This window comes from Oncorhynchus nerka, linkage group LG16 (genome assembly GCF_034236695.1).
Source record: "Oncorhynchus nerka isolate Pitt River linkage group LG16, Oner_Uvic_2.0, whole genome shotgun sequence".
Lineage (NCBI taxonomy): Eukaryota > Metazoa > Chordata > Actinopteri > Salmoniformes > Salmonidae > Oncorhynchus > Oncorhynchus nerka.
The window spans coordinates 5560451-5574426 of record NC_088411.1 but is presented as its reverse complement, the minus strand read 5'-3'; the positions used below and the strand labels follow the sequence as shown (position 1 = coordinate 5574426).

Below are 13976 nucleotides of genomic sequence, written 5' to 3'. Positions count from 1 at the left end.
GGCTTGATTACCAACAACGACGAGACAGCCTACAGGGAGGAGATGAGGGCACTCGGAGTGTGGTGTCAGGAAAACAACCTATCACTTAACGTCAACTATGGAGATGATTGTGAACTTCAGGGAACAGCAGAGGGAGCACCTCCCCATCCACATCGACGGGACAGTTGTGTAGAAGGAGGAAAGTTTTAAGTTCCTCGGCGTACACATCACCGACAAACTGAAATGGTCCACCACACAAACAGTGTGGTGAAGAAGGCACAGCAGCGCCTCTTCAACCTCAGGAGGCTGAGGAAATTTGGCTTGTCACCTAAAACCCTCACAAACTTTTACAGATGCACAATTGAGATCATCCTGTCGGGCCATACCACCACCTGGTATGGCAACTGCACCGCTCTCAAGAGCAAGGCTCTCCAGACGGTGGTGCAGTCTGCACAACGCATCACCAGGGGCAAACTACCTTTCCTCCAGGACACCTACAGCACCCGTTGTCACAGGAAGGCCAAAAAGATCATCAAGGACAACAACCACCGAGCCACTGCCTGTTCACCCCGCTACCATCCAGTCGAGGTCAGTACAGGTGCATCAAAGCAGGGACCGAGAGACAAAAAAACCAGCTTATATCTCAAGGCCATTGACTGTTAAACAGCCATCACTAACACAGAGAGGCTGCTGCCTACATACAGACTCAAATCATTGGCCACTTATAGAAATGGATCACTAGCCACTTTAAATAATGCCACTTTAATAATGTTTACATATCTTACATTACTCATCTCATATGTATATACTGTATTTCATACCATCTATTGCATCTCACCTATTCCGCTCAGCCATATATTTATTTACATGTACATATTCTTATTCCTTCCCTTTACATGACACCTACCATCTCAGATTGTTCTGAAATCCTTTCTGTAGTTAGAAACCGATGAGATTAGCATTCCTGAAACATTATTTTGTTGAAATATAATTTGATCTGAGTAATTAAGCTAAATGACTGCACACAAATTGGGAAGTCAATTTAATTTATAGGATTAATTTAATATTCAAAAAATATAGTACCTGACATTTGATTTGGAGCTAACTTTTTTATAACACTAGCTAGGTTTCTATCGAAATGGCGACATATTATCACGTGAATATTCTAAAATCTGCAAGTATCGATCATCATGTCACCAGGATCAGACACTCAATATTTATTGGAAAGGAGCATCAAGATCACTGTGCACTTTCACCACCCTGTGGTGGTTATTTCATCTGTAGCCGAATAAACACTGCAATAAACTGCATGGTTTCCCGAGTCGTAGTGGGAGGATCACACACCATATCATCGCGTGACTCCAAGTTTACTTTGGTATGATGGTTATAATATCAATATTTGTGCATAAAGGTGTTTCCACAATAATTTATTAATACATTTTACCAACACAAAAAGATCCCACCATGTCAAACAAACAAATAATCTGTCAGCATTTATAAAATTGTACCAAATGTCCTGTTTCCATCATAGGTATCTTGATAAAAAAACATTTAAAAAATGTTACACAGTGTTTCTGGATGGAAACGTGGTTAGTGAGTAAGACATGAGAAATCCACAGAAATGGTCAAAAGCCACATATGGACCCAAAACCAGTTCTCTGACAAAGAGTATGAAGCTGCGGCTCTGAGTTTTGTTTTGTCATGCTATGTAATGTATTCTCAGTGAATTTGGTGTTGTTTTTGTTCTCCTGTTCAGAGAAATGAGTAATCGCAGTTGATAGGTCTATGTGCCATGCTAAACTCAGCAAAAAAATAAATGTCCTCTCACTGTCAACTGCGTTTATTTTCAGCAAACTTAACATGTGTAAATATTTGCATAAACATAACACGATTCAACAGCTGAGACATAAACTGAACAAGTTCCACAGACATGTGACGAACAGAAATGGAATAATGTGTCCCTGAACAAAGTGTGGGGGGGGGGGGGGGGTCAAAATCAAAAGTAACAGTCACCATCTGGTGTGGCCACCAGCTATATTAAGTACTGCGGTGCATCTCCTCCTCATGGACTGCACCAGATTTGCCAGTTATTGCTGTGAGATGTTACCCCACTCTTCCACCAAGGCACCTGCAAGTTCCCGGGCATTTCTGGGGGGAATGGCCCTAGCCCTCCCAGACGTGCTCAATGGGATTGAGATCTGGGCTCTTCGTTGGCCATGGAAGACACTGACATTCCTGTCTTGCAGGAAATCACGCACAGAATGAGAAGTATGGCTGGTGGCATTGTCATGCTGATGGGTCATGTCAGGATGAGCCTTCAGGAAGGGTACCACATGAGGGAGAAGGATGTCTTCCCTGTAATGCACAGCATTGAGATTGCCTGCAATGACAACGAGGTCAGTCCGATGATGCTGTGACACACGGCCCCAGACCATGGCGGACCCTCCACCTCCAAATCGATCCCGCTCCAGAGTACAGGCCTCGATGTAACGCTCATTCATTCAACGATAAACGCGAATCTGATCATCACCCCTGGTGAGACAAAACTGCGACTCGTCAGTGAAGAGCACTTTTTTGCCAGTCCTGTCTGGTCCAGCGACGATGGGCTTGTGCCCATAGGCAACGTTGTTGCCGGTGATGTTTGGTGAGGACCTGCTTTACAACAGGCCTACAAGCCCTCAGTCCAGCCTCTCTCAGCCTATTGCGGACAGTCTGAGCACTGATGGAGGGATTGTGCGTTCCTGGTGTAACTCAGGCAGTTGTTGTTGCCATCCTGCACCTGTCCTGCAGGTGTGATGTTCGGATGTACCGATCCTGTGCAGGTGTTGTTACACATGGTCTGCCACTGCGAGGACAATCAGCTGTCCGTCCTGTCTCCCTGTAGCGCTGTCTTTGGCGTCTCACAGTACGGACATTGCAATTTATTGCCCTGGCCGCAAATGCAGTCCTTGCAGCATGCCTAAGGCACATTCACGGGGATGAGCAGGGTCCCTGGGCATCTTTCTTTTGGTGTTTTTCAGAGTCAGTAGAAAGGCCTCCTAAGTTTTCAAAACTGTGACCTTAATTGCCTACCGTCTGTAAGCGGTTAGTGTCTTAACGACTGTTCCACAGGTGCATGTTCATTAACTGTTCAATGAAGATCTGTGAAGTTATTTGGATTTTTATGAATTATAGGAATTAAGGGAAGTTTCTTTTTTAGCTGAGTTTACAGCCTGATATTACCGGGTTCTGACCACTAGATGGGGCTGTTCCTGCTATTAGTTTTTTTAATGATCTCCCCCTCCCCTCAATTTTTGAGGGATAGTCCACCCAAATTTCAAAATGCCAAATTGGTTTCCTTTATGGACCAGGTATAACAGCAACCCAAAGATGGAACCTATATTAGTATTTTCACGCATCACATCCAAATCATCGATAAGTAACAATACTTTTTTTAGATTACTTTAGGACAATGGTATTCAAAGTCCCCCCAAAAAAAAAAAGTATACATTGCATGGGACAATATACAAAAGTTTGAGAAAGATATTTAGAAAAATTTAACTTTATTGAGTAAATGCATTTATTGGTTGCAATGAATTGAAGGTTATTTATTGATTTGAAAATTAAGTTTGTGTCATTAGATTTGGCGTGGGGTTGCGAGAAATTCTAGGAGAAAAAACAATTGGGTCCACAGAAATTCAGGAGGAAAAAAATGGGGTGCCCACTGAAACATTTCCAATACCACTCCTTTAGGACAGTTTGGACATGAAGTGTCAAAATGCTAATATAGGTTCCATTGACTTGCATTGGATTTGTGCCACAAATGCTAAAACGTTTGTATTTGAAAAAGTGGACAACAAAACCAAAGCATGGATTGCTGTCATACCTTGTTCATAGACTGCTTAAACCAAAACGATATTTTGTATTTGATTATTTAAAATAAATCACCTATTTGGAGGAACAGCACCATCTAATGGTCAGACAGATATACTATATACTCGTTGGCGTGGGGTGTGGGGGTCCGTGGGTTGCTTTTTACCATTTCTTTGGATTCCTCATTGTAAAAAAAAAAAATTGAGCCAAATCATATGTTAGGTACTATATTTTTGAATCATATACATAAAAAAATGGCTGCAATCAATTACACTGAACATATGACTTTCTGAGTTACAGTTCATATATCAAGTCAATTGAAATAAATCATTAGGCCCTAATCTATGAATTTCACATGACTGGGAATACAGATGTGGTCACAGATCAATCAATCAAATGTATTTATAAAGCCCTTCTTACATCAGTTGATGTCACAGAGTGCTGTACAGAAACCCAGCCTAAAACCCCAAACAGCAAGCAATGCAGGTGTAGAAGCACGGTGGCTAGGAAAAACTCCCTAGAAAGATATATATATATTGTTAAGTAGGGGCGTGGAAGTTGCTGGATATTGGCGGGAACTGGTACACGCTACTGTACATGTCGATCCAGATAATCTGGTGAGTACGCAGGCCATGGAAGAACTGGGACATTTTCAGCTTCCAGGAATTGTGTACAGCTCCTTGTGACATGGGGCTGTGCATTATCATACTGAAACATGAGGTGATGGCGGCGGATGAATGGCACGACAATGGGCCTCAGGATCTTGTCACAGGATCTCTGTGCATTCAAATTGCCATTGCTAAAATGCAATTGTGTTCATCGTCCGTAGCTTATTCCTGCTCATACCATAACCCCACTGCCACAATGTTCACAACGTTGACATCAGCAAACCACTCGCCCACACTACGCCATAAGTCTGTCATCTTCCTGGTAGAGTTGTAACTGGGATTCATCCGTGAAGAGCAAACTCCTCCGGTGTGCCAGTGGCCATCGAAGGTGAGCTTTTGCCCACTGAAGTTGGTTACAAAGCCGAACTGTAGTCAGGTCAAGAATCTGGTGAGGACAACGACCACACAGATGAGCTTCCTTGAGATGGCTTCTGACAGTTTGTAAAGAAATTCTTTGGTTGTGCAAACCAGTTTCATTAGTTGTCCGGGTGACTGGTCTCAGACGATTCCACAGGTGGAGGTCCTGGGCTGACGTGGTTACATGTGGTCTGCGGTAGAGGTCAACCGATTAATCGGAATGGCCGATTAATCAGGGCCGATTTCAAGTTTTCATAAGAATCGGAAATCGGTATTTTTGGGCACCGATTTGCCAATTTTTTTTTATACCCTTATATAACTAGGCAAGTCAGTTAAGAACACATTCTTATTTTCAATGACGGCCTAGGAACGGTGGGTTAACTGCCTTGTTCAGGGGCAGAACGACAGATTTTCACCTTGTCAGCCCGGGGGATCCAATCTTGCAACCGTACAGTTAGTCCAACGCAATAACGACCTGCCTATCTCTCGTTGCACTCCACAAGGAGACTTCCTGTTACGCGAATGCAGAAAGCCAAGGTAAGTTGCTAGCTAGCATTAAACTTATCTTATAAAAAACAATCAATCATAATCTCTAGTTAACTACACATGGTTGATGACATGGATGATGGTATTACTAGATATTATCTAGCGTGTCCTGCGTTGCATATAATCTGACTGAGCATACAAGCATACAAGTATCTAAGTATCTGACTGAGCGGTGGTAGACAGAAGCAGGCGCGTAAACATTCATTCAAACAGCACATTTGTGCGTTTTGCCAGCAGCTCTACATTGTGCGTCAAGCATTGCGCTGTTTATGACTTCAAGCCTATCAACTCCCGAGATGAGGCTGGTGTAACCGAAGTGAAATGGCTAGCTAGTTAGTGTGCGCTAATAGCGTTTCAAACATCACTTGCTCTGAGCCTTCTAGTAGTTGTTCCCCTTGCTCTGCATGGGTAATGTTGCTTGGATGGTGGCTGTTGTCGTTGTGGTGCTGGTTCGAGCCCAGGGAGGAGTGAGGAGAGGGACGGAAGCTATACTGTTACACTGGCAATACTAAAGTCCCTATAAGAACATCCAATAGTCATCCAATAGTCAAAGGTTAATGAAATATAAATGGTATAGAGGGAAATAGTCCCTATAATTCCTATAATAACAACCTAAAACTTCTTACCTGGTAATATTGAAGACTCATGTTAAAAAGAACCACCAGCTTTCATATGTTCTCATGTTCTGAGCAAGGAACTTAAACATTAGCTTTCTTACATGGCACATATTGCACTTTTACTTTCTTCCCCAACACTTTGTTTTTGCATTATTTAAACCAAATTGAACATGTTTCATTATTTACTTGAGGCTAAATTGATTTTATTGATGTATTATATTAAGTTAAAATAAGTGTTCATTTAGTATTGTTGTAATTGTCATTATTACAAATAAATAAATACAAATCGGCCGATTTTTTGGTCCTCCAATAATCGGTATCGGCGTTGAAAAATCATAATCGGTCGACCTCTAGTCTGCGGGTGCGAGTCTAGTTGGAGGCACTGCCACATTCTCTAAAACGACGTTGGAGGTGGCTTATGGTAGAGAAATTAAAATTAAAAATCTCTGGCAATAGCTCTGGTGCACATTCCTGCAGTCAGAATGCCAATTGCACACTCCCTCAAAACTTGAGACACCTGTGGCATTGTGTTGTGTTATAAAACTGCACATCTTAGAGTTGCCTTTTATTGTCCCAAGCACAAGGTGCACCTGTGTAATGACCATGCTGTTTCATCAGTTTCTTGATATTCCACACCTGTCAGATGGATGGATTATCTTGGCAAAGGAGAAATGCTCACTAACAGGGATGTAAACAAATTTGTGTACAACATTTGAGAGAAAATTGCTTTTTGTGAGTATGATTTACTGGGATATTTTATTTTAGCTCATGAAACATGAGACCAACACTTTACATGTTTTACCCCCTTTCTCTCCCAATTTCGATTGTCACATCGCTGCAACTCCCCAACGAGTTCGGGAGAAGCGAAGGTAGAGTAATGCATGGTCCGAAACATGACCCGCCAAACCACGCTTCTTAAAACCCGCACACTTAACTCGGAAGCCAGCTGCACCAATGTGTCGGATGAAACACCGTTCAACTGACGACCGTAGTCAGCCTGCGGGCACCCGACCCAACACATGGAGTCGCTAGAGCACGATGAGCCAAGTAAAGCCCCCTCGGCCAAACCCTCCCCTAACCCGGACGACACTAGGCCAAGTGTGCGTCGCCCTAAGGGACTCCCGGTCACGGCCGGTTGTGACACAGCCTGGGATCGAACCCCGTCATGGGAACCCCGTCATTTTCCCCATCGTGTGAAATCCATAGTTTTGGGCCTAATGAATTGATTTCAATTAACTGATTTCCTCATATGAACTGTAATTCAGTAAAATCATTGAAACTGTTGCCTGTTGTGTTTATATTTTTGTTCAGTATTGTTAGGTCCTAAATAACAGAGTAAGACATTTGACGGACACCATAAAAGCTCCAACCAAGTTCATTCACCTAAAGGATCAAACATCTGAACAGACAACGAACATATTCACACACTCACTGATATTTAACCCTTTCTCATATGCTGAGCCCCTCCTTACATATCTGAACAGCAAATACCCCTTTGTTGCCAGACAGAACATTAGTGATATATGTTCTTCCTCACTTCATCTGACCTGACCTCTGCCCAAATTCCTCCCCAACTCACGGCTGTCATGGTGACTTGTTTCAGACTGTGTCTCTTCTCCTCCCATAAGATCCCTGATGGTTAACAATAACATATCCTGACATAATGTAAACGCTATACATTACCCTCTCTGTATCAGTGACATATCCTGACATAATGTAAACGCTATACATTACCCTCTCTGTATCAGACTGTGTCTCTTCTCCTCCCATAAGATCCCTGATGGTTAACAATAACATATCCTGACATAATGTAAACGCTATACATTACCCTCTCTCCCTCAGTGACATATCCAGACATAATGTAAACGTTATGCATTACCCTTTCTGTATCAGTGACATATCCTGACAATGTAAACGTGTAAACGCTCAACAGACATAATGTAAACGTTATGCATTACCCTTTCTGTATCAGTGACATATCCTGACAATGTAAACGTTATACATTACCCTCTCTGTATCAATGACATATCCTGACATAATGTAAACGCTATACATTACCCTCTCTGTATCAGACTGTGTCTCTTCTCCTCCCAAAAGATCCATGTGATGGTTAACAATAACATATCCTGACATAATGTAAACGCTATACATTACCCTCTCTGTATCAGTGACATATCCTGACATAATGTAAACGCTATATATTACCCTCTCTGTATCAGTGACATATCCTGACAATGTAAACGCTATACATTACCCTCTCTGTATCAGTAACATATCCTGACATAATGTAAACGCTATACATTACCCTCTCTGTATCAGTGACATATCCTGACATAATGTAAACGCTATATATTACCCTCTCTGTATCAGTGACATATCCTGACATAATGTAAACGCTATACATTACCCTCTCTGTATCAGTAACATATCCTGACAATGTAAACGTTATACATTACCCTCTCTGTATCAGTGACATAATGTAAACGCTATACATTACCCTCTCTCACTCAGTGACATATCCTGACATAATGTAAACACTATACATTACCCTATCTCCTTCAGTAACATATCCTGACATAATGTAAACGTTATACATTACCCTCTCTGTATCAGTGACATATCCTGACAATGTAAACGTTATACATTACCCTCTCTCCCTCAGTGACATATCCTGACATAATGTAAAAGCTATACATTACCCTCTCTCCCTCAGTGACATATCCTGACATAATGTAAACGCTATACATTACCCTCTCTGTATCAGTGACATATCCTGACATAATGTAAACGCTATACATTACCCTCTCTGTATCAGACTGTGTCTCTTCTCCTCCCATAAGATCCCTGTGATGGTTAACAATAACATATCCTGACATAATGTAAACACTATACATTACCCTCTCTCCCTCAGTGACATATCCTGACATAATGTAAACAATATACATTACCCTCTCTGTATCAGTGACATATCCTGACAATGTAAACGTTATACATTACCCTCTCTCCCTCAGTGACATATCCTGACATAATGTAAACGCTATATATTACCCTCTCTGTATCAGTGACATATCCTGACATAATGTAAACGCTATACATTACCCTCTCTCCCTCAGTGACATATCCTGACATAATGTAAACGCTATACATTACCCTTTCTGTATCAGACTGTGTCTCTTCTCCTCCCATAAGATCCCTGTGATGGTTAACAATAACATATCCTGACATAATGTAAACGCTATACATTACCGTCTCTCCCTCAGTGACATGAATCAGTATATTTCATGATTTCAAAGGTTAAGAAATCAGAACCCCTCAGTATATTGAACAACGAGTGATGGGGAAAAGGGAGGCCAATCTACATGAGGTATTTTAATCTGGAGATTAGGTTGTAATTCGTTTTTCTCAATTAAGAAAATATCTTGATTCATTTTTCCAGACTGACATTTATGTTGACCCCATGATAAACGGTCAACCCTCCTGTAATTTGTTAATTAAACATGTTATATCAAAGTTTAGTTCGAAAATTTGGATTTGAAATGCAATTGAACTGACCAATGTGGACTTGCATGCCACCATCTCACCATTACAAAAACCTAATTTCACAGTTTCAATTAATCACCTCTTAATTAAAAACAAATTACGATGAATGTTTCCTTGTGTGAATTGAAGACTGAAACCGACTGGTAGTATCTATGTGAGAGAAAGTGGAGTCAGAGAGACATGAAGTCTTATGCGGATCAGAAAGTGTACCATGGGCAGCATCTCCATTGAAAGAGATGCTAACGTGTCAGTGGTGAGCTCTTAAGAAACAAAATGGCTACCAGGCACCACACAGCATGAAGAAAATGGTGTTCTGTACATGGAAACGGATTTAACCTCTTCAGTCGACCCTCTACTTTTTTGAACATTCTGTTAAAAATCGCGCAACATTTCAGCGCCCTGCTACTCATGCCAGGAATATAGTATATGCATTTGCTTAGTCTGTGTGGATAGAAAACACTCAGACGTTTAAAAAACTGGTTAAATCACTGCTGTGGCTTTACCAGAACGGCATTTACATCGAAAAGCACAGGAAAAACTGATCACTGAAAATGGGGAAAATATATCCATGCGCTACTTGAACCCATTGATAAACGTGAACCACAATTAATTGCCTGAGGTTGCAGTACCTACAGCTTCCACAGGGTGTCTAGAGTCTTGTCATTTCCCTTCGAGTTTTTTCTTGGTCAAACACATACAGGACACCGTATCTAATCCGGTCTAGGACCGGATATTTTCGTTGAGTTTCTAGCCGGACATTTTTCCAGACGGACAGCTAATGATCTTTACATCGCCTCCTGATGAATTTTATCGCTTATTAACGTTTACTAATACCTAAAGTTGCATTACAAACGTATTTCGAAGTGTTTTGTGAAAGTTTATCGTCGACTTTTTGAATTTTAAAAAATGACGTTACGTTTTGAAACAATGTTTTTTTCGTTTATCACACAGTCTACATATAACGATATCTAGGCTTTATATGGACCGATTTAATCGAAATAAAGACCCAAATAGTGTTTATGGGACATCTAGGAGTGCCAACAAAGAAGATGGTGAAAGGTAATGAATGTTTTCTATTTTATTGTGCAACGCCGAAATGCTAATTATTTTGTTTACGTCCCCTGTGGGTCTTTTGGGGTGTTGCATGCTATCAGATAATAGCTTCTCATGCTTTCGCCGAAAAGCATTTTAAAAATCTGACTTGTTGCCTGGATTCACAACGAGTGTAGCTTTAATTCGATACCCTGCATGTGTATTTTAATGAACTTTTGAGTTTTAACTAATACTATTAGCATTTAGCGTAGCGCATTTGCATTTCCAGAGCTCTAGTTGGGACGCAAGCGTCCCGAGTAGAAGCAACAGGTTAAGTTGCTAGCGTATTATGTCAGTTGTCTTGACCCATGCTCTTTATTAAGAAAACTATTAGCTTTTGAAAATCGTAAACACAATCAATTTCCCAACGTCATGTTTCCAGATGGCTTACCTCTCGACAGAAGGTAGTGATGTCCTCCCAGAGTTCCTTGGCTTCGCCCTCGTCGTTGCGCCGCCTCGCCTCCACATGCATGCTCTCCCTCCTCTTAAGCGGCTTGGCCACCTTGCGCAGTGTCAGGTACTGCTGAGGTGTGTGGCATGCTGCGCAGTTCTTGGACTTGACGTCGTTGAGCAGCGTACACGCCGGACAGCCCCACTGCTTCTCCTGCAGCAGTGTGCACGAGGAAGAGAAGGACGAGGATGAGGAGGAAGAGGTGTTGGTGGCCGAGGGCGAGGGGTAGACCCGGGCCTGTTTTCTAGCTTTGTGTCCAGAAGACAATGTGGAGGAGGCTGAGGAGCAGTAGCAGGGGCCGGGGAGCCTGCAGTGCGGGCAGCAGTGAGAACTAGGCTCCTGGAAGCCATGTAGCTTGGAGGAGCAGCAGGCCGGGCACTTGGTCATCCCGGGGGGGTTGCGTAGGGTACACTTGGAGCAGGCCCAGGGGCTGGAGTCCGGACTAGAGGGGTTTTCTGGTGTGAAGCGCACCGACTCGCAGCCCACCAGGTCGATAAGGTCGGCGCCGGCCCGCGACGAGTGGCATGCCTCGCACTTGGACGAGTCACTCAGGTTGGGCAGGGAGCATCCATGGCACTTCCAGGTGGGTGGTGATGTGACGGGGGTCTTGGAGATGTGACAAGGAAAGGGGTGGGTGCCGTCCCCTTCCTCCAGGATGCTGTGGCGCTTGCTGGGGAAGGAGGGCTCCTGGGGCTGGGCGTGCTTGGGCTTGGCAGGGCAGAGGGCAGGGCAGTGCTGGGGCAGCACGCAGGCCGTGGAGGGAGAAGTTGGGCTTGGGGCATTGGGGTTAGGGTTGGGCGGACGCCCCGGTGGGGGCACCTCTCTCCTGCTGCGGGGCACCGGGTTGTTCTGGAGAGAGGAGAAGGGCGTGAAAGGGGAGGAGCGTGGAGGTGGGGGCAAGTGGCTGTGGGGGGCTCCTGGGGTTCGCAGGGGGCGGCTGCAGTGGGTGAGTCATCCGTCAAGTCAATGAGGAGCGGGGGGGCAGGGGCCACGTGGACGGGAAACCCTAGCACGGGCGTGTGCACTTCGGGCACCACCAACGCCTCAGGGGGGATCTTGGGCAGCGACAGTTTCCTTGGTCCCCCGCAGGCCGAACAAGACAGTGCAACAGGAGTATTATGAAGTGTGCATCGCGGGCACGCCCAGCCCAAGTGGTGGTGTTGCTGCCCCTCGGGTCCACCCGGGCCACTCAGGTCCCCCACCTCCCCATTGCTCTCTGACCTCCTCAATGCCTCCTCGGACGGCTGCTGCCCGCGGGGCTCCAGGAGAACCATGGGAGTCATGACAGGTGTGGGAGTCTTCGGCGGCACGAGGCCATTGGCGATGGTCGCCATGGTTGTGGTCGGTGTGGGGGTGCTTGGCGAGGGTCCAAAGCCACAGATGGTGCAGGCGCCGGAGCCCTGGGGGTTGTTGAGGGTGCAGCGGGGGCAGGCCCAGCGTTGCTGCTCTTCGGTGCTGCTCAGCCTCAGGATCTGGTTTAGGTCAGGCTTCTGGCGAGGTGCCTCACAGATGGAGCATCGCGGCGCCGCCCCTGCGTTTAGGAAGGTGCATCGGCCGCAAGACCATTCGCTGCCTTGCACCGCTGCCGCCATGGAGCCCGGGGAGTGAGAGTGGCTGTATGAAGGTGGGGGTGGGGGGGGGATATTAGGAGCAGTCGGTAAAAAGTAGAGTTGAGATAAGTAGTAGAAAAAAGAAGAGAGAGTAGAGAGAGAGAGAGAGCGCGAGAGAGAGAGATAAAGAGGGGAAGAGAGAGGAGACAGAGATTAGCCAGTGCAGTGGAATCAAATCTCCCTCCTGGGGGCATTGAGGGCAGTAAATCCATACACAATGCCCCTGTGATGAAAGGAGCCAGACAGACAGAGACAGCAGAAGAAGCTGCTGCTTCTATTGCAGGAGAATACAGAGTGAATCCTCTGACAACCATATACAACACTCTCACAACCATCCACCTGACTGACACTTATTGGAATGGAGAAACACCGGGACCTTCTAATCTAACACCTTCTATCATCCTCCCTAAGGCCAATTCTAATGGAGAAGACAGAAGGGGAAATAGAGTGAGTTAGAATGAAAGCACTATATTTATTTAAATAGGCACTGACGGTTGTGTTCCCATCTTGGATTGGGGCTTTGGCCTTGCTGGTGTGTTTAGGCCTATTCTGAAAGAAAGTGATGATTTTCAAAACTAGAATAACTAGGATGTGTTCCAACTAGGAACAGGAAGTGCGTGTTCCAACTAGGAACAGGAAGTGCGTGTTCCAACTAGGAACAGGAAGTGCGTGTTCCAACTAGGAACAGGAAGTGCGTGTTCCAACTAGGAACAGGATGTGCGTGTTCCAACTAGGAACAGGATGTGCGTGTTCCAACTAGGAACAGGATGTGCGTGTTCCAACTAGGAACAGGATGTGCGTGTTCCAACTAGGAACAGGAAGTGCGTGTTCCAACTAGGAACAGGAAGTGCGTGTTCCAACTAGGAACAGGAAGTGCGTGTTCCAACTAGGAACAGGATGTGTGTGTTCCAACTAAAAACAATCAAGCTAGGATGTGTTCAAACTAGGATGTGTTTTTAACTAGGATTTGTTCCATCTAGATGTGTTCATACGGCCCGTCCTAGGGGACTGGCACGGTTGACCAACTCTAGAGTGTGCCAGGCTGATGGAGGCGAGGGACCGGGATGCCCCTGGGGACACTCGACACGGGGTGTTGTTCGAGCGGAGCCCATAAATGTCATCACCAATCAAAGCACTCGTGTGTGAACACGGACATGGGGAGGGAAATGGATCAGGTGCTAAGAGCTAGCACCACTAGCACCAACTCGCTAGCCAGGGTACATCTGTCACTATTAATAATACAGCGTTATACAATTACAATGTG

General features: G+C 44.6%; 1 protein-coding gene across 1 annotated transcript in view; it reads right to left on the bottom strand.

The window, feature by feature from the left end:
- The window catches only part of LOC115127547 (calpain-15-like), a 44380-nt gene extending 31670 nt beyond the window's left edge, over positions 1–12710 (bottom strand). Inside the window, 2 exon segments of the mRNA XM_029657162.2 lie at positions 11043–12002; positions 12005–12710. Coding sequence (XP_029513022.2) covers positions 11043–12002; positions 12005–12694 — 1650 coding nt within the window. The 5' untranslated portion in view covers positions 12695–12710.
- Positions 12711–13976: the final 1266 nt, after the last annotated feature.